Here is a 19,293-nt window from a genome sequence, read left to right on the forward strand (position 1 = left end):
CCAGAATCTTCTAGGTCTGTGGTTCCCAATAAGGGACAATTTTGTCCCTTCAGGTCACAATGTCTGGAGATATTTTGGTTTCAGCTTTGGGGGTGCTACTGTTACCTGGTGGGTGGAGGGCAGGCACAGGTCAGACCTCATCCCATTCACCCCCCACAAGGAATTATCGGGGCCCAAGCGTCAGCAGTGCTGAAGTTGAGAAATGAGAAATGCTGACTTGAACAAATTTGAAATATCAGGATGTGTCCCCAGCAGGGCGCTGTGCTGGGGGGTGTGGGGGCAGCAGGGAGGCTTTGCCCACCCTCTGAGATCATCTCGTCTTCCTAGGGCTCTCTGGTCCAGGCTGAACCCTCAACACTCATTCACTGAGCTGAGGGCTGAACTTGGGGTAAGGCAGGGGAACAGGACCTCAAAATGCTGAGTCACTCTTTCTAGGCACTTTTGAAAACACATGAGGTGAGGCAATGCCTCCAATATTTGCTTCTGTTTCAAAACTCTGTATTTATCTTTATGACTGTTCACATGTGAGATTACCAGCCATCTTGACATCAGTGTTTCTGTGAATGAGTAATTTTCTACAATTAGCTAAATTTTAGAGGGAGTCAGGATTAATATATATATATATATTCAAAAATCTAGAAACTTGGTTTTTAAAAATACTATTGATAAGTCTCGGGGAATGATAGTACATGGGATTTTTTTAAAACAGCTTTATTGAGATTTAATTCATATACCAAACAATTCACTCATTTAAAGTTTACAATTCAATGGTTTTTAGAGTATTCATAGGTGCAACTATCACCCTAATCAATTTTAAAATGTTTTCCAATCATCCCCAAAAGGAACTCTGTACCCTTTGGCAGTCACTCCCCATTCCCTCCTGCCTCCAGCTCCTGTCAAACAATAATTGATTTTTTGTTGTAGTTGTTGTTGTTGTTGTTTTTAAACAAAACACATTTTTTATTCTGGAGAATATCTAACATACAGAAAAGTAGAGGGTAAGGAAAGTACTGAAACTGTGGAAGTGTAACCCATAATATTCTTTGAAATTTACTCTCTAACTACTTGTTAAATTGCACATGGAAAGTTATCACTTCTATGTATATATGTTATATTCTACAATAAAATAGTATGATTGAAAAAGAGAAGTAGAGGGAAGAGTGTAATGATGCTTCATGTGTCTTTCACTGAGCAAGGGCTTGCTGCCCCTCGTGCACAGGAGCTAATTCTATGACATCGAGATTTTGAGAAAAGAAAGGGCTTTATTGTGAGGTTGACCAGCAAGGAGGCAGGAGGCAAAGCTGAAATCTGTCTCCCTAACTTGAGGGTAAGGGAGATTTTATATGGATGGGAGGTGGGCATTGGAGTGGTTTGGTTGGCCAGGCATAGATTTGCCTATATATGTTACGGGCAGGTTTTCTACCAGATTTTCTTTCTTGATGGACTTCTCCTATTGGATTTGCCTGGGGTCTTGGAGGTCATCTGAGGACACCAGTCTGAGTTTTCTCATGGCATAGTATCTGTGCTGAGGAATCTAACGATGAGGATGCTGACTCCTTGTCTCCATGCTACTCTCCTACTTTCTGTTCTAATAATAAAGAACCAGTTACTCCTTCTGATACAGAAACATATTTAACAGAACCTTTACCTAAAAACACTCAAGTACATTTTCCAAAAGATAAAAAGTGGGAAGTCCTTACTATAATAACTGGGACAGATGTTTCATACCCTTCAAGTTCCATATTAGAGAATTACACTGAAGGAGAAGCTAAACAGTTAAAAAAATGAATATTTTCAAGCGAGCAGAAAGGCCCTCTCAATCGTCTTAGATATATATAATATGTAATCATGTAGTCCACTGTGAAAACAGGATGGGGCTGCAGCTGTTACTTTAATCATAGAGAAGTCTTAAATAATATAGCAAGATTAAAAACAGTCCTAATCAAATGTACGTTTATCAATATGATGTAATGGCTAAACTAATCAATAGCATAAAATGAAAAAAAAATATATTAACAAGTTAGAGACAAGTAATAATAATCTCTTTTCTAATTTTTATACAAATAAAAGTATATTACATTGCTCCTATAGAAATCATAGTTTAATTAGTAAAAATATTACCAGTAGAGTTTTATAGACATTCAAGGCTAAGTCTCTGGTAACGTGGATACCTTCATTTGATCATGAACCACTCAGGCTGAGATGCTTCACTTCGTGAGACATTCATGTTCATGCAGCATCATTTAATGTAAAAATAAAATATGACTTAATTAAAGTTACTCTAAATCAAGATGCTATAAATTTTCTGTAACTCAAACCAGCGGGATCGCTCTGAACTCATGTCCAGTTGCATCTGGAGGAGTGGGGGCTCCCAGGCTTGGTAATGCCTCAATTAATTTTTACATTGTAAACTTGTTCCTTTTCCTTAAGTGCCCCTTTAGCAAAAATGTGTTAAAGGTGAATTCTTATCAAGTGCTCCTTTGCTTTTTTTTATTTTTTATTTTTTTATTTTTTATTTTTATTGAGATTGTTCAGATACCATACAATTATCCAAAGATCCAAAGTGTACAATCACTTGCCCCTGGGTACCCTCATACAGCTGTGCATCCATCACACTTAATTTTTGTTCAATTTTTAGAAACTTTTCATTACTCCAGACAAGAAATAAAGTGAAAGATGAAAAAAGAAAAAAAGAAAAGGAAACTCTAATTCTCCCCTATCCCTAACCAACCCCCCTCAATTGTTGACTCGTAGTATTGATATAGTACATTTGTTACTGTTTATGAGAAAATGTTGAAATACTACTAACTGTAGTATATAGTTTGTAATAGGTATACATTTCTTCCCTATATGCCCCTCTATTATTAACTTCTAATTGTATTGTCATACATTTGTTCTGGTTCATGGAAGTGATTTCTAGTATTTGTACAGTTGATCATGGACATTGCCCACCATAGGATTCAGTTTTATATATTTCCATCTTTTGACCTCCAACTTTCCTTCTGGTGACATATATGACTCTGAGCTTCCCCTTTCCACCTCATTCACACACCATTTGGCACTGTTAGTTATTCTCACATCTTGCTACCAACACCCCTGTTCATTTCCAAACATTAAGTTCACCCTAATTGAACGTTCAGCTCATGCTAAGCAACCACTCCCCATTCTTAAGCCTCGTCCTATATCTTGGTACCTTATATTTCATGTCTATGAGTTTACATATTGTAATTAGTTCCTATCAGTGAGACCCTGCAATAATTGTCCTAATGTGTCTGGCTTATTTCACTCAGTATATTGCCCTCGAGGTTTTGTCATCAACCCATTTTTTTTTAATATGGTTTTGTTCACTCACCATACATTCCATCCTAAGTAAATAATCGATGGTTTTCTGCATGGTCATACATTTATGTGTTCACCACCTTCACCACTATCTATATAAGAGCATCTACATTTCTTCCACAAGGCAGGAGGGAGAGTCAAAGAAGGTAGAGAGGCAAAAGAAAGAGGAAAAAAAAATGACAGCTAGGAAGCAGCAAAAGGAAAAATAACCTTAAATCAAAGTAGAATAAAGAATCAGACAATACCACCAATGTCAAGTGTCTAACATGCCTTTCCTATCCCCCCCTCTTATCTGCATTCACCTTGGTATATCACCTTTGTTACATTAAAGGAAGCATAATACAATGATTCTATTAGTTACAGTCTCTAGTTCATGCTGATTGCATCCCTCCCCCAATGCCTCCCCATTTTTAACACCTTGCAAGGTTGACATTTGCTTGTTCTCCCTTGTAAAAGAACACATTTGTACATTTTATCACAATTGTTGAATACTCTAGATTTCACCAAGTTACACAGTCCCAGTCGTTATCTTTCCTCCTTTCTTGTGGTGTCTCACATGCCCCCCACCTTCCTCTCTCAACCATATTCATAGCTACCTTTCTTCAGTGTACTTACATTGTTGTGCTACCATCTCCCAAAATTGTGTTCCAAACCATGCACTCCTGTCTTCTATCACCCTGTAGTGCTCCCTTTAGTATTTCCTGTAGGACAGGTGTCTTGTTCACAAAGTCTCTCATTGTCTGTTTGTCAGAAAATATTTTGAGATCTCCCTCATATTTGAAGGACAGCTTTGCTGGATGTAGGATTCTTGGTTGGCTGTTTTTCTCTTTCAGCATCTTAAATATATCACACCACTTCCTTCTTGCCTCCATGGTTTCTGCTGAGAGATCCGCACATAGTCTTATTAAGCTTCCTTTGCATGTAATGGATCGCTTTTCTCTTGCTGCTTTCAGGATTCTCTCTTTGTCTTTGACATTTGATAATCTGATTATTAAGTGTCTTGGCGTAGGCCTATTCATATCTCTTCTGTTTGGAGTACGCTGCGCTCTTGGATCTGTAATTTTATGTCTTTCATAAGAGATGGGAAATTTTCATTAATTATTTCCTCTATGATTGCTTCTGCCCCCTTTCCCTTCTCTTCTCCTTCTGGGACACCAATGATACGTACATTATTGTACTTTGTTTCATCCTTGAGTTCCCGGAGACGTTACTCATATTTTTTCATTCTTTTCTCCATCTGTTCCTTTGTGTGTAGGCTTTCAGGTGTTTTGTTCTCCAGTTCCTGAGTGTTTTCTTCTGCCTCTTGAGATCTGCTGTTGTATGTTTGCATTGTGTCTTTCATCTCTTGTGTTGTGCCTTTCATTTCCGTAGATTCTACTAGTTGTTTTTTTGAACTTTTGATTTCTGCCGTATACATGCCCAGTGCTTCCTTTACAGCCTCTATCTCTTTTGCAATATCTTCTCTAAACTTTTTGAATTGATTTAGCATTAGTTGTTTAAATTCCTGTATCTCAGTTGAAGTGTACATTTGTTCCTTTGACTGGGCCATAACTTTGTTTTTCTTAGTGTAGGTTGTAATTTTCTGTTGTCTAGGCATGGTTTCCTTGGTTATCCAAATCAGGTTTTCCCAGACCAGAACAGGCTCAGGTCCCAGAGGGAAGAAATATTCAGTATCTGGTTTCCCTGTGGGTGTGTCTTAGAAAATTGATCCACCCTTTGATGCCTCAGGTCACTGTGCTTTTCTGCCCAGCAGGTGACGCCTGTTAGCCTATAATTCTTGACTGGTGTGAGGAGGTATGGCCATGTTCCCCCAGGCTCTGGGGTCTGGTTCTGCATGGAAAGGGCCCCACCCCTTTCCTCCTAGAGAAGACAGACAGACCCCCAGGTGGAGGTCATTAGCATTTCAATGGTCTCGCTCTCTGCTTGTGCTGTCTCCACCCTTCCCAGAGTCACATCCCTGGAAACTGAATATGACTGGGGCTTTCTCCACTGAGCCAAAAAAGAAACAGATGGTCCCCTTCAGACCCAGTCAAGGCGACCCTCCGGCTCTCCCAGGTCAGTCGTCACCCAAAGCCTCTGTCTGTTTTTTGGGATGCGTATCTGTAGTGAGCAGTTCACACTCACTACTTAAAACCCCAGTTGGAGCTCAGCTGAGCTATATTCGCTTGCTGGGAGAGAGCTTCTCTCTGGCACCACGAGGCTTTGCAGCTCGGGCTATGGGGGAGGGCATCTCACGACTTGGTTCCGCAGGTTTTACTTACAGATTTTATGCTGTGTTCTTGGGCATTCCTCCCAATTCAGGTTGGTGTATGATGAGTGGATGGTCTCGTTTGTTTTTTATAGTTGTTCCAGGGGGACTACTTAGCTTCCACTCCTCTCTATGCCGCCATCTTGCCCGAGTCCCGCCGCTCCTTTGCTTTTAAACTATTGTCTGTCCCTGAACTTTTTTTATTTCAATTTTATTGAAAATGTTCAAATACCACACAATCATCCAAAGTGTAAATCAGTTGTTCATGATACCATTATATAGTTGTGCATTCATGACCACTATTAATTTTTTTTCAATTTTTAGAACATTTTTATTACTCCAGAAAAGAAATAAAAATAAAAAAGAAAACTCAATTCCTCCCCTACCCCTAACCACTCCCTCTCCATTATTGGCTCATAGTACTGATATAGCAAATTTGTTACCGTTGATGAAAGAATGTTAAAATACTACTAACTGTAGTACATAGTTTGCAACAGGGAAAATTTTCCCTGTATTCCCCTCTATTATTAACTTCTAGTTATAGTGTCATACATTTGTTCTAGCTCATGAAAGAAATTTCTATTATTTGTATAGTTAATCACGGACATTGCCCACCACAAGATTCACTGTTTTATATATTCCCATCTTTTAACCTCCAACTTTCCTTCTGGTGACATATGTGACTCTAAGCTTACCCTTTCTTCTACATTCACAGATATTCAGCACTGTTAGTTATTCTCACAACATGCTACCCTCACTTCTGTCCATTTTGATACATTTAAGTTCACCCTAGTTGAACATTCTGCTCAAAATAAGCATCCGTTCCCCATTCTTTAGCCTCATTCTATATCCTGGTAACTTATATTTCATGTCTATGAGTTTACATATTATAATTAGTTCATATCAGTAAGACCACACAATATTTGCCCTTTTGTGTCTGACTTCTTTCACTCAACATAATGCCCTTGAGATTTCTCCATCAACCCATTTTTTTAAAGATTGTTTTGTTCACACACCATACATTCCATCCTAAGTAAACAGTGAATGGTTCCCAGCATAATCACATATTTATGCATTCACCACCAACACCACTATCTATATGAGGACATTTCCATTTTTTCCACAAAGAAAGAGGAAGAGTTAAAGATGGTAGAGAGACAAAAGAAAAAGAAAAGAAAGAAAAAAGATGACCGTTAAAGAGCAACAAAAGATAGAATTAAAATAAAGTGTAATAAAATAGTCAGACAACATCACCAATGCCAAGAATCCCCACCCCTCCCTTATATCCGCCTTTCACAGGCATCCAGCTTTGGTACATTGCCCCTGCCACATCAAGGAGGCATAGTACAATGTTTCTGCCAACTACAGTCTCCAGATAGCATTGATTGCATTTTTTTCCCCAATACCACCCCATTTTTAACATCTTGCAAGGTTGACATTCATTTGTTCTCCCTCATGTAAAAACATATTTGCATATTTTCTCACAGTTGTTGAGCACTCCAGGTTTCACTGACGTATACAGTCCCAGTCTTTATTTTCCCTCTTTCCTTGTGGTGTCCCACATGCCCCTAACCTTCCTCTTTCAACCATACTTGTAGTCATCTTTGTTCAGTGTACTTACATTGTTGTGCTACCATCATCCAAAATTATGTTCTAATTCTCTCACTCCTGTTTTCATATCTGTCTGCAGTGCTCCCTTTAGTATTTCCTGTAGTGCAGGTATCTTGTTCACAGACTCTCTCATTGTCTGGTTGTCAGAGAACATTTTAAACTCTCCCTCATTTTTGAAGGACAGTTTTGCCAGATATAGGATTCTTGGCTGGCTGTTTTTTTCTTTCAGTATCTTAAAGATATCACACCACTTCCTTCTTGCCTCCATGGTTTCTACTGAGAAATCACACGTAGTCTTATCAGTCTTCCCTTGTATGTGATGGATCGCTTTTCTCTTGCTGTTTTCAGGATTCTCTCTGTCTTTGACATTTGATAATCTGATTATTAAGTGTCTTAGTGTAGGTCTATTCAGATCTATTCTGTTTGGACTACGCTGTACTTCTTGAATCTGTAATTTTATATCTTCCATAAGAGATGGGAAAATTTTGATTATTTTCTGTATTATTGTTTCTGCCCCTTTTCCCTTCTCTTCTTCTGGGACACCCATGTCATGTATATTCATGTGCTTCATGTTGCCATTCAATTCTCTTAGACATTGCTCACATTTTTCCATTCTTTTTCCTATCTGTTCTTTTGAGTGTAGGATTTCAGGTTCCTTGTTTTCCCGTTCCTGAATGTTTTCTTCTTCCTCTTGAAATCTGTTGTTGTATGTCTCTATTGTTTTTTTATCTCTTCTGTTGTGCCTTTCATTTCCACAGATTCTGCCAGTTATTTATTCAAACTTTTGACTTGTACTTTATGTTCACCCAGTGTTTCTTTATATCCTTCCTCTCTTTTGCCATATCTTCCCTAAATTCATTGACTTGGTTTTTGAATTGATTTAGCATATTTATTTGAAAATCTTTACTTGACTGTTTCATTAAAGTGAAACAATATCTCAACTGTATCTCAATTGAGGTGTAAGTTTGTTCCTTTGGCCCATATCTTCATTTTTCCTAGTGTGATTTGTAGTTTTTTGTTGTCTAGGCATCTGGTTTCCTTGATTACCCCAGTCAGATTTTCCCAGACCAGGTCTATATTCAGTATCAGGTTTCTCTGAGGGTGTGTCTTGGAAGATTGACAGACTTTTCCTGTGAGATCTCTAGCTGCTGTGCTTTTCCTGACCTGCTCAGCAGATGGCACCTGTCAGTCTGTCACTCCCCACTGGTGTGAAGAGGTGTGGTCCCTTTAATTTTCAGCTTAAGTTGTTTCTGTTTCAATGGTTTCCCCCAGGCCCTGGAGTCTGAGTTCTGAAGGGAGGGAAGGCACTAGAGCTGGGACCCACCTCCTTCCTCTTCAGGAAGATACACCCCCTAGGGAGTTATCTTCTACATTTGAATAGCTCCTTTGTCTCTTTGACTCTGTTACCTTCCCCCCTGTGTAGTTCAGAGTGCTGCAAACTTAAATGGCTGGTGCTTTCTCCACTGAGCCACTCAGATTGAGAGAGAGAAAAAGGGGGAAAAAAACCCTTTTCAGAGTCAGTCCATGGCTCCCCAGTTGTGCTTGTCAGCCAGAGATAGCATCTGGTCTTCTGGGCTCCCATTCCTGGGACACAGGAGTTTTCTGGCTCTCTAAGTTCAGCTGTCTCAAAAGTCTCTGTATTTTTTTTTTTAAACTTAGTTTTTTTCCCATCAGCTCCACCTCCTTTGCACTGGGAGTGACCTCAGAGTACTTTGCTGCTTGTTAGTGGTTTGTCTATGTTTGTAGCTTGTATTCAGCAGTCCACATTTGTTAACTAAAACCCCAGTTGGAGCTGGGCTGAGCTATACTCGCTTGCTCCCAGATCCTGCTTTCTCCCACAGTGAGGTCTTGCAATTCTGCCTGCTGTCGGGAGAGGGGGATCCCAACACGGTTCTGAAACTTTTACTTGCGGCTTTTATGCTGCGATCTCAGCCATTCCACACATTCCAGGCTGGTGCACAATGTGTGGACAGTCACGGTTGTCCCCCAGCGTTTGTTCCAGATTATTTACCAGTTGTTCCTGGTTGTTGATTAGTTGCTCCATGGGTCTAACTTAATTCCACACCTCTCTGTGCTGCCATCTTGCCCCTCCTTAAGGTTACTTTTGTCTCTGTAGATTTGCCTATTCTGGATATTTCATAGAAATGCAATCATACAATATATGCCTCGCTTTCTTGATGTAACATCATGTTTTAAAAGTTCATACATGTTGTAGCAATGCTTTTTATTGCCAAATAAGATTCTGTTCTGTGGATATACCCCTACTTATCATGTGACAGACATTTTTTCCTCCATTTTTAGGCTATTTTGCTGTTATAAACATTGGCATAAAGTTTTTGTGTGGCTATATGTCTCCCATTCTCTTAGGCATCTACCTAGGAGCAAGCTTCAGTTTCCTAGGCTACGCAAAGCAACAATATGAAATGGGTCGGCTTACACAATGAGAAGTTAAACTCTCCAGATGAAGGCATCATCAAAGCAATGCTTTCTTCCCAAAGACAAGCAGCCAGTGAACCTTGGCTTCTCTGTCACATGGCAAGACACATGGCAGCATCTGCTGCTCTCTTCCTTCTCTTCCAGGTTCTGTTGATTTCAGCTTCTTGCTCTCTTGACTTTCTGTCTCTCTCAGTATCCTTTTATAAAAGATTCCAGTAATAGGATGATGTCCCATCATGAACGAGGCGTGTCTCACCTTAACTGAAATAACCTCAATTATTGTCCTACTTACAAAGGGTCACACCCACAGGAATGGATTAGGTTTAAGAACATGTTTTTCTAGGTTACACAGAGCATCATACCACCACAGGGCAAAATTGCTGGACCATATGATAACTATATGTGTATTTTTTAAGGCACTTCTGGACTGTTTTCTAAAGTGGCTACACCATTATATTTTATTGTGGTAAAACCACACTAAAGTGTACAATTCAGTGGCATCGAGTGCTTTCACAATGGTGTACACCAGCACCATTGTCTGGTTCAGGATGTTTTCATCACCCCAAATGGAAACCCTCTACCCTTTAGGCTGCTACTCCCCATTCACCCTCCGCACAACCCCTGGCAACAATCACTCTCCTTCCTGTTACTTTGGATTTGCCTGTCCTGGATATTTCATATAAATGGAATCCTACAGTCTGTGGTCTTAGTGTCTGACTGCTTTTGCTCAGCACAGTGTTTTCATGGTTCATCCATGTTGTAGCATGTGTCGGAACTTCATCCTTTTTTACGGCTAAAGAATATTCCATTGTATGGATAGACCACACTTTGTTTTCCATTCATTGGACGATGGACATTTGGTTGGTTTCCAACTTTTGGCTTCTGCTAACACACAGTTAACTCTTTTTTCCTTATTTAGTATAAAAAGTCGTTCATCCAACAAATATCTCTTGAGAGCCTTCCATGTGCTTGGGAACGTGCTGGTGGACATGGCTCTGTACATGCAAAGCTTGCAGGTCTGTGGGGAGGCAGACATTGATCAACCACAGTTCGTGCTGCACTCTTTGAAAGAAAGGGCCAAAGAGAGCTGACAACAGGGGCTTTGCAGGATGAGTAGGAGTGATCTTGGGATGAGTGTACCAAACAGAGAAGATCCTCAGGTACAGCACAGAGCAGAATACCACAGGGTCTTTAATGCAGGAGCTCTGGCATGTGCTTTCCCCTCTCCCTCCCTGCCGTGTTCGAGGGTCTCCTTACCCTCATAACTGCAAGTATGTGGAAGTCCTATGTTATGGGTCTTCTGAGTGATCTGTCTGTCATCGCTATTGAGTGGCCTGTGCTCCTTCCCACTGCTCCTGGGCTCCTGGGCCCCCACCTGCATAGCTGTGAGCCTCCCTGGGGAGTTGTAGGCACAGCCCCTACAGTGGGCCAGGTGCCCAGCTGAGATGTGGGGCCGGGCGGCCATGCTTCCCTTCACTGCCTGTTCCTTCAGTGGACAATTAGACTTGACCAAGGGACACATGACACTGAGCCTTAACTTCAAGCCTTGCAGGCCCTCCAGGGTGGCCCCTATCATGTGAACTAGTAGACATGCCAGCTTCACCATCCTTTTGTCCAGGTAGAATCACACACACACACACACACACATGCACATACACACACACACTTAGAGTACCATCAACTTGGAAATGAGAAAGAGAAAAGTGTTCTAAGTCCCTCTTAGTTTGCAGGGCATCTCTCTGGCAATATGAGGCAAAGTGGCATTTCCCCTTTCCTTCTTCTACTTCTGATTTATGTCCCTTTGGACCTGTGGGAACAAGCACAGACCCCAGCTGAGCCCTGGGTTCCTTTCTGGCCTCATGTTTAGCTACACAAAGACCAGGGCAGGGCTTTGCTGGCAGGGCCCAGGTCACGGTCCTCATCCGAGTGGGGGTCCTCATCCAAGTGGGGGACCAGCAGGAATAATCTGGGTGTGAAGCCCCTCTTGTTCTCCTTCCTCTGCAGGCTGGCTCAGCCATGCTCCCAGGCCCTGTCCTCAGAGCCCCTCCTCCCCTCCCGGCCCCTGAGGGGTGGCACCGCCCCGTGCTCCCCCTGCAACCGGGCTGGGGTCTTGTTGCTGTCTAGCTGCTCCCCCCTCCTCTCTCTGACCCTTGTAAGCAGAAGTCCCTGCTGGCGCCGCCCTCCTGGGGAGGAGCCCCTGGGGAGCCGCCCCGGCCTGGGCTGAGCAGAGTCTTCCCACAAACTTGAACGATGTGTTTGCATGTTGGCTGCAATCCTGGGGCGAGTCCCGTGCTGGGGTGGAACTGAACCCCAGTTCCTCAGGCTTCCTGTCTTCCCCTGGCCTCTGCATGCCTCCTGCGCGACTGGGTTGGGGCTGGGCCTCGCGTGACAGTTCAGCTGTGCGTGACTAGCTCTGGGCAAGTCCGTTCAGAACTTCCAGGATCCTCCTCTCACTGGGACAGCCTGGTTCCCACATCCACCATCTTCTGGGACCTCCCCCCGCAGTGCGACGAGTGGGCATGACCCTACCTCCTGGGTCTCGGTTGAGAAACCAGATGCTCAGGAGGTGGGTGTCCCCCACCCCAAGTGGTGAGGGGCGGGGCTGGAGGCGGAGCCTAGTTCAGGGCTCTGACCACGCGCTGGCTGGACTTGAAATTCTCCCATTTTAATTTTCTAAAGGCAATGTACAAATTGCATATGAATAGTATGTAATTTTTATCTCAAAAAAAAAAACACACATGGCCCTTTAAACGTTCCTATCTCATGCATGAATCATCACAACTTGAAATGGGAATGAAAAAAGAAAGTGTATGTGGGAGTAAAACATAGAGGGAAGCCAAACTTTGCCTTTTTCATTCAGCAGACATTTATAAAGAGCCAACTGTGTTTCAGGTGTTGTTCTAGAGGCTGATGAACTCTAGAGACTAGATATTGCCCTGTCCTGCAGGTGCTGCTGTTCTGGTTGGGGAAGTCACATAGTAGTAACAACAGGTTAGATGCTGGTGAATGTGAGGAAGGAAAATAAGGGGGTGAGGTGATCATGGGTGGATCAGGAAAAGTCTCCTTGGGATGACACTGAGCAGAACCTGGATGGGAGACAGGGAGCAGGATGTCTGGGGACGAGTTGACATTTTGTCCTTTATCATCATCTGTTACAGGGCTCACAACACTACAGCCCTTGGGCCAAATCCAGCTGTCCGCTTGGTTTTGTAAATGAAGTTTTATTGGGACACAGCCAAGCCCATTTGGTGGGTACCATATCTGGTTGCTTCCCTGCTACAATGACAGACCTGGGTCATTGTCACAGAGCCCTAAGGCCTGCAAAGCCTAAAATACTTACTATCTGAGTGTTTACAGAAAACAGTTGCCGACCCCTGATTAGCAGAGTGATTCTCAAAGTTTGATTTAGAAACCTGAGAATCTGGGAAGTTATGGGCACGGGTGGCACCGCCCCAGAGACCCCACCATCTCCCTCAGTGAGCACGCTGGTTCTGTGCAGGAGGGGGCGTGCGTACCCACTTTGCCCGGCTCTCCCAGTGCTCACGACCCGAGAGAGGGTCCACGCCCACTTTGACCTTACAGTGCCTGTGATTATACAGGACCACCCAAGGAGAAAGCCCTTGTGAAACAGGCATTCATATGGCCCTTCCTTCTGGATGTTATGGAAGAGGAGGTCCACGTTCTGGCTTGGCCACAAAACACTTCATAGATGTAGGAGCCGGTGTCATAGATGAAGACCATAGAGGAAATGTTGGTGTTGTGCTATTTAATTTTGGCAAAGAAAAGTCTGAAGTGAAAAAGGGTGATCAAATTGCACAATTGATTTGTGAATGCATTTTTTAAATCCAGAAATAGAGGAAGTTCAAGTTTTGGATGTCACTGGGTTCTGGAGTTTGGTTTGGTTACACTGGAAAAAATTAAAAGTTATGCCACGAATAGAAAACATACTTTTTCCCTTAAAAAACACCTTGACATAAAATGTTTTGTTGTTTCTCCTTCTGTAAACCTCTAAAAAATTTAGTATTCTTAAGATCATGGAAACCTCTGGTGGGATCACGTAGAAACTTTCTTTTGTGTTTTTCTACTAATTGATTGTTGTATGTAAATCTGCTTTGTAGTGCCCTAAAACAAGCAGTTTCTTTTTCAGTTCATTTTATGTATAAATGTATATCTATTGGAAAGTGTATATTATTTAATTCACTAAATGCTATCCTTCAGCAACTTATTTTGCTTTGTTTTATAAATGATAAACAATGTCTTTTGTTCACAAAACTCAAATTCTTTCAAAATTACAAATTATTGCATAAGCTGAACTAAAAGATAATAAAAAGGAGGGATTAAAGTTAAAAAAAAAATGAAAAGAAGAAAAGAAACCCTGGGGTCTGCATGGTCTAACTATTTTCATAGTAAGGTTCAGTATTATTTACCTTTTCTATTCTCATTCTCTCATGAGTGTATATTGGAGGTTTCCAGTGGCCACATGATGAGTGATATCACAACAGACAGAAAGCCAAAGTGGAAGGGGGAGTCGAGTGTTTCTATTAAAGCAGACATTACAGAGACTTGCAAAAATGTAAAGCAATGTCAGGTGCCAGCTTCTTCTTATTTCCCCCACTGGCTGGCTGATCACTACCCACAGTGAATGCCCTCAAAATCCTGCTGCTCTCCCTCCATTTACGTTTCTACATTATCTTCTTTTATTTTTTCAGCCTCCTCCTCTGCACCCTTTTCCTTTACCTACACTTCCAGCTTTCACGGGGCAGGGCCAGCTCTTTAACAACACTGCGTTCAGGAACTCCTTTTTACCACCCAAGTGCCACTGGGTCCAGAACACATGGAACCTGCCCCCCCCCCCATCAGAGCCAGAGCCTGTCCTCCGCACTCAGGCAGAGTAACTCAGCGGGTCTCACACAATCCTGGGGGCAGGTACCAACGCAACCCCATTTTACAGATGAGGAAATTCAGACAGAGAACAGTTAACTCACTCAGCTTGGAAGGGGCAGCCGGACCCCAGGTCTTGTGTGCTTAACTGCTCTGAACGTGGAAATCGAGGACCTAGAGGGTATGTCCATTAGGATTCAATACCACTGCCACTAACAGAAAGCCCTGCAAGACCAGTGGCTGAAGAAGAGAGGTGAGGGGTGGGGGGTTGTAACCGACGCCTCCTGTGCCAGCTCGGCATCCCTCGGCCCCCCTTTGCATCCAGCCCTCTCTGAGCTGACCAGAATTTAGAGTGGGTGGCTCTCTGATGTAGTTGTGAATCTTGACTCTGTCATCTGCTAAGCTGACTCTACCTTGCCACTCTGAGAATGGTCGGTGAGAAAGTTGCTAAGCGGGAGCAGCTGCTCATCCCAGGATGTCATCGATAATGCAGAATGGCAACACTCGGGACCCAGCACGACAGCAGAACTCCAGGGGTCTCTTCCAGCTGTCCAATAACTCTTACTCTGTCTCTTTGGAGAGGGAGATGCAGCTTGCTGGGAACTCAAAGAAAAGTAATCCCAGAAACTCAGGTGAGAGCTGATAAGGGGCTTTGTTAGCCCAAGTTAGCTGCTGTGCTGAAAATGGTTAAATATTAATCTAGCTCCCTTTATTGCAAAGGGCAAAATTCAAAACAAGTAAGTGTTTGGAAGGGTATGTAAAGAGTCCAAGTTAGTTTAGGGAAAAGAGCCAGGATCCCTGTGGTTTAGGGAGTGGAAACTACTGATCCGGAGCACTATCACTTCTACTCGCTCCAGTATGGCCTCCCCTCTTGAGGCCCTGCATAGAGTCTCTGCAGGGGTTTTCCTCCTAGCACTTTGGGGTGTGGTGGGAGCAGAGAAGATGCTGGTTGTCCCTCAGGATGGAAGCCACTGGCTCATTTTGAAGGAGGTGAGTGAGCGTCTGGGTGAGAAGGGGCACGAGGTGGTGGTGCTAGTACCGGAAGTTAATTTGCTGTTGAAAGAATCCAAATACTACACAAGAAAAATTTACCCAGTGCCATATGCCCAGGAAGAGCTGAAGAACCGTTTTCGCACCTTTGGAAACAGTCATTTTGCCCCCAAGTCTTTCCCCGACCCCCTTCCAGCTGAGTACAAGAATTGCATGGTTGTCCTGGACATGTACTTCGTCAACTGTGAGAGCCTCCTGAAGGACTCCGACACCCTGAGGTTCCTCAGGGAGAGCAAGTTTGACGTCCTCCTCACAGACCCGGCCTTACCCTGTGGCGTCATCCTGGCCGAGTACCTGGACCTGCCCTCCGTGTACCTCTTCAGGGGTTTCCCGTGTGCCCTGGAGCACGCGATCAGCAGAAGCCCCAACCCCGTGTCCTACATCCCCAGGTGCTACACTCAGTTCTCAGACCACATGACCTTTCCCCAACGGGTGGTCAACTTCCTCGTGAATTTCTTGGAGACCCCCTTATTTCAACTTCTGTACACAAAGTACCAAAACCTCGCATCGAATCTCCTCCAGAGAGACGTGCACCTACCCACCCTGTATCGGAAGGGCTCCCTTTGGCTGCTAAGGTACGACTTTGTGTTGGAGTATCCCCGGCCACTCATGCCCAACATGATATTCGTTGGAGGAGCAAACTGCAAGGAGAGAGGAAACCTAACTCAGGTTGGTGGTTTTTTTTATTGTTGTTGTTGTGCTTTTCTTAATAAGTGAGTAAAAATGATTCTTATATGCTCTGTCCTCCCTCACTCAATTGGCTCCTCCTGTCAACTGCCATCTGAGAGGTCTCCTAAAGACACATACCTTCCAATGGAGGTGGAAAGCACATGCCATTCTTGGGGTGAAGGGGCATCTTAGTTCCCTAGGGCTGGTGTAACAAAATACTACAAACAATACAAATATGTTGCCTCACAGTTGTGGAGGCTAGAAGTCCAAATTAAGATGTCAGCAAGGCCATGCTCCATCTGATGGCCCTAGATTTCTGGAGGTGACTTGCTGGGAATCCATGGCATTATTTGAGTTGAGGCATAACTCAACCTCTGCCTCCACATCTTCTCTTTCTGTTTGTCTCCTTCTGATTGTGTCTAAATTTCTTCCTGTTATAAGGATACTACTTGTATTGGATTAGGAACTGTCTTAATCCAGTTTGGCCTTGTCTTAACAAATAATATCTTCAAAAACCTTCTTTCCAGTAGGATCACACTTGTGGGACTTGTGGTTAGAACATGAACATATCTCTTAGGGGGATGCACTTCAAGTTATAATGGGGGCTTGTGTGAGATCTAAGGCTGAGGTGATGCAGAGGCATTTGGATGAAGACAGGGCTTATGCGGGGTAGCAGAAGGAGAAGTGTTTAGTGAGGGGGTGTGGGGAGAGTCAAAGCATCATGCAGTGAGCCTTGGAAAGGTTCTAGTCCAATCTTCCATTTTCATTTCAGGGAGACAGGGGACCCAGAGCTGGGACAAATCCATTCTCCCAACTTTGTCCCATGCTTTTTCCCTTGACTGGAAGCCACGGGTCAGCAAACTACAGCCTGTGGTCCAAACCCAGCCAGAGGCCTGTTTTGTATGGCCCAGAGCTAAGAATGATTTTTACATTTGTAAAGAGCTGTTAAAACACAGAAACAAACAAAACCAGAGAAAATGTGGCAGAAACATACCTGGCCTGCAAAGCCTACATTTTACTCTCTGGTCCTTTATGTAGAAAGTGTGCAGACCCCTGAGCTAAGGCAAGCATTTTCAGATGCTCTCCTCACATATGGAGGATGAGGCCCAGAGTTACCCTGGAAAATAGAAATACAACATTTTTTGTTTTTTTTTTTAAATAAAAATATTTTTTTCATTTGAAAGCCTTCAGACCAACTTTCATGCCAGAATTATTTTCAGGGCATTTTTTTAATCAGAGAGAAAGCCTCAGATATGTTGGAAGGACCCCTACCCTCCTTCCACAACATCTTCTAAGTTCTTTGTTAACAAGTTGGACAGTTGGCCATAGTTAATTGGAGAGTGTTTTAGTTTAGTAAAGCTGACAAAATGCAATATACCAGAAATGGGTTGGCTTTTACAATGGGGATTTGTTGCATTAGAAGTTTACAGCTCTGAGGCTATGAAAATGTCCAAATCCAGGCATCAACAGAACCATACCTTCTCCCCAAAGACTGGCTACCGGCGATCCTCAGCTGCTCTGTCATGTGGCCTGGGCTCCTGGTGATGTCTGTTGGTCTCTCCCTTTCTCCCAGATTCTTGCTTCCAGCTTCTGGCTTCAGTGGCTTCCCTTTTACTTCTGTGTTTTCTGTGTGACATTACTCAGCTTCCTTGTTTTTTCTCTCTGAACTTCTCTGTCCCTTTTCTGTCTTCTGTCACTGTCAGCTTCTCTATGTGCATCTCTGAATTTCATCTCTTATAAAGGACTCCACTAATGGGATTCACATCCGCCTGGGCATGCCTCAACTGATAACCTAATCAAAAGGTCCCACCCACATAGGTCTACACCCACAGGAATGGATTAGCTTTAAGAACATGATCTTTTCTGGGTTCTATTCAGCATCAAACCATCACAAAGAGGCAGGGGCTGCTGGGCTGGTTCAGGGAGCTTGAGGGCAAGGAATAGACACCTCAGATGTCAGGAGACTTTAAGCAAAGTGCTCCCCAGTGCTTCTGAAAGGACAGGCTTCTGCTCCCCCTATCAGGCTGTACACACTTGCTGGAGCTCACAGCCCTTGAGTGACCACCTTCTTTCCACTAATTTTCTGTGTTAGAGGGAATGGAATGACAATCAGGCAGCCAATGGTCCACTTTCTCCTCTGCCTGCTCCAGGATCCCCCCCTGGCCTCCATTATCTTAGGCGGCTAAGAGCTGAGGGTAAGAGCTAGAAGAACTGGATTTGAATCCAGCTGTGGCTGAGTGGCCTGGACATGTCGCTCACTTCTGAGTGTTCATTTCTCCAACTATGAAATGGGAACATTCAGGAAAGGTGGCAGTCAGCTAAGATTAAGTTCATGAGAGAACTTGGAAAACTGCAAATGCAACACATGTGTGACCTGGTTATTTTAGGTTGGAATAAAAGGAGGGAGGCCCCACAGACATGATTTAATTCAACCCCTGTCACTTGGGTGAGCAAAGCGTGGCTTCTGGGCAAGTGGAATGAACCGTGCCAGGCCACGGGCTGCAGTCCCGGGCAGGGGCAGATGAGAGCCCACACCAGGTTCACGTGTTTGGGCCGTGGACTCTCTCCGCATTTCACAAGACCTGGAAAAGAGCAGCACATGCAGGGAACATAGGAGGCTGGGTGAGGGCTTGGTGGATCTGACCAGCCCTCTTGTGGCCAGGAGGTCTTAGACCTCAGCTTCCTCATCTGTAAAATGGGCTGACACCGCTGGCTCTACCACCTCACATGGGGGCAATGAACAAATGTACAGCACATGAAAGTGCCTTGTAGCGAATCAGGGAAACTCTGTCTCTGCCCCTCTCTTCCTTGGGGCCCAGCTCAATAGAGGCTGGAACTTTCTCCCTGGGAGGTGATGAGAACACCATGGTTTTCTTGCACCATTCTTTGGGGAACACCTTTCAGAAAACTGGAACCCAATTCCTCAGGGATAGTCCTTCTGTTCCCATTTCCTGTTCAGATGTTCCAGAATCTTCTAGGTCTGTGGTTCCCAATCAGGAACAATTTTGTCCCTTCAGGGCACAATGTCTGGAGATATTTTGGCTTCCACACTGGGGGTG

The 19,293-nt window shown here is 43.6% G+C and overlaps 2 protein-coding genes across 4 annotated transcripts in view; both read left to right on the top strand.

Annotated features, from left to right (window-relative positions):
* Positions 1 to 19,293, top strand: part of LOC119544040 (UDP-glucuronosyltransferase 1-6-like) — a 235,793-nt gene that overhangs the window by 3,841 nt on the left and 212,659 nt on the right. The window lies entirely within an intron of this gene.
* The window catches only part of LOC119544041 (UDP-glucuronosyltransferase 1-6-like), a 46,238-nt gene continuing 42,143 nt past the window's right edge, over positions 15,199 to 19,293 (top strand). For 2 of the 3 annotated variants that reach the window (XM_037849070.1, XM_037849068.1), the window contains exon 1: positions 15,246 to 16,234. In XM_037849070.1, the coding sequence (XP_037704998.1) occupies positions 15,374 to 16,234 (861 nt within the window). In that variant the 5' untranslated portion in view covers positions 15,246 to 15,373. Of the gene's footprint in view, positions 16,235 to 19,293 lie in introns of all 3 variants that reach the window. The other variant, XM_037849067.1, reaches the window with a different exon arrangement.

Source organism: Choloepus didactylus, chromosome 9 (assembly GCF_015220235.1).
Source record: "Choloepus didactylus isolate mChoDid1 chromosome 9, mChoDid1.pri, whole genome shotgun sequence".
NCBI lineage: Eukaryota > Metazoa > Chordata > Mammalia > Pilosa > Megalonychidae > Choloepus > Choloepus didactylus.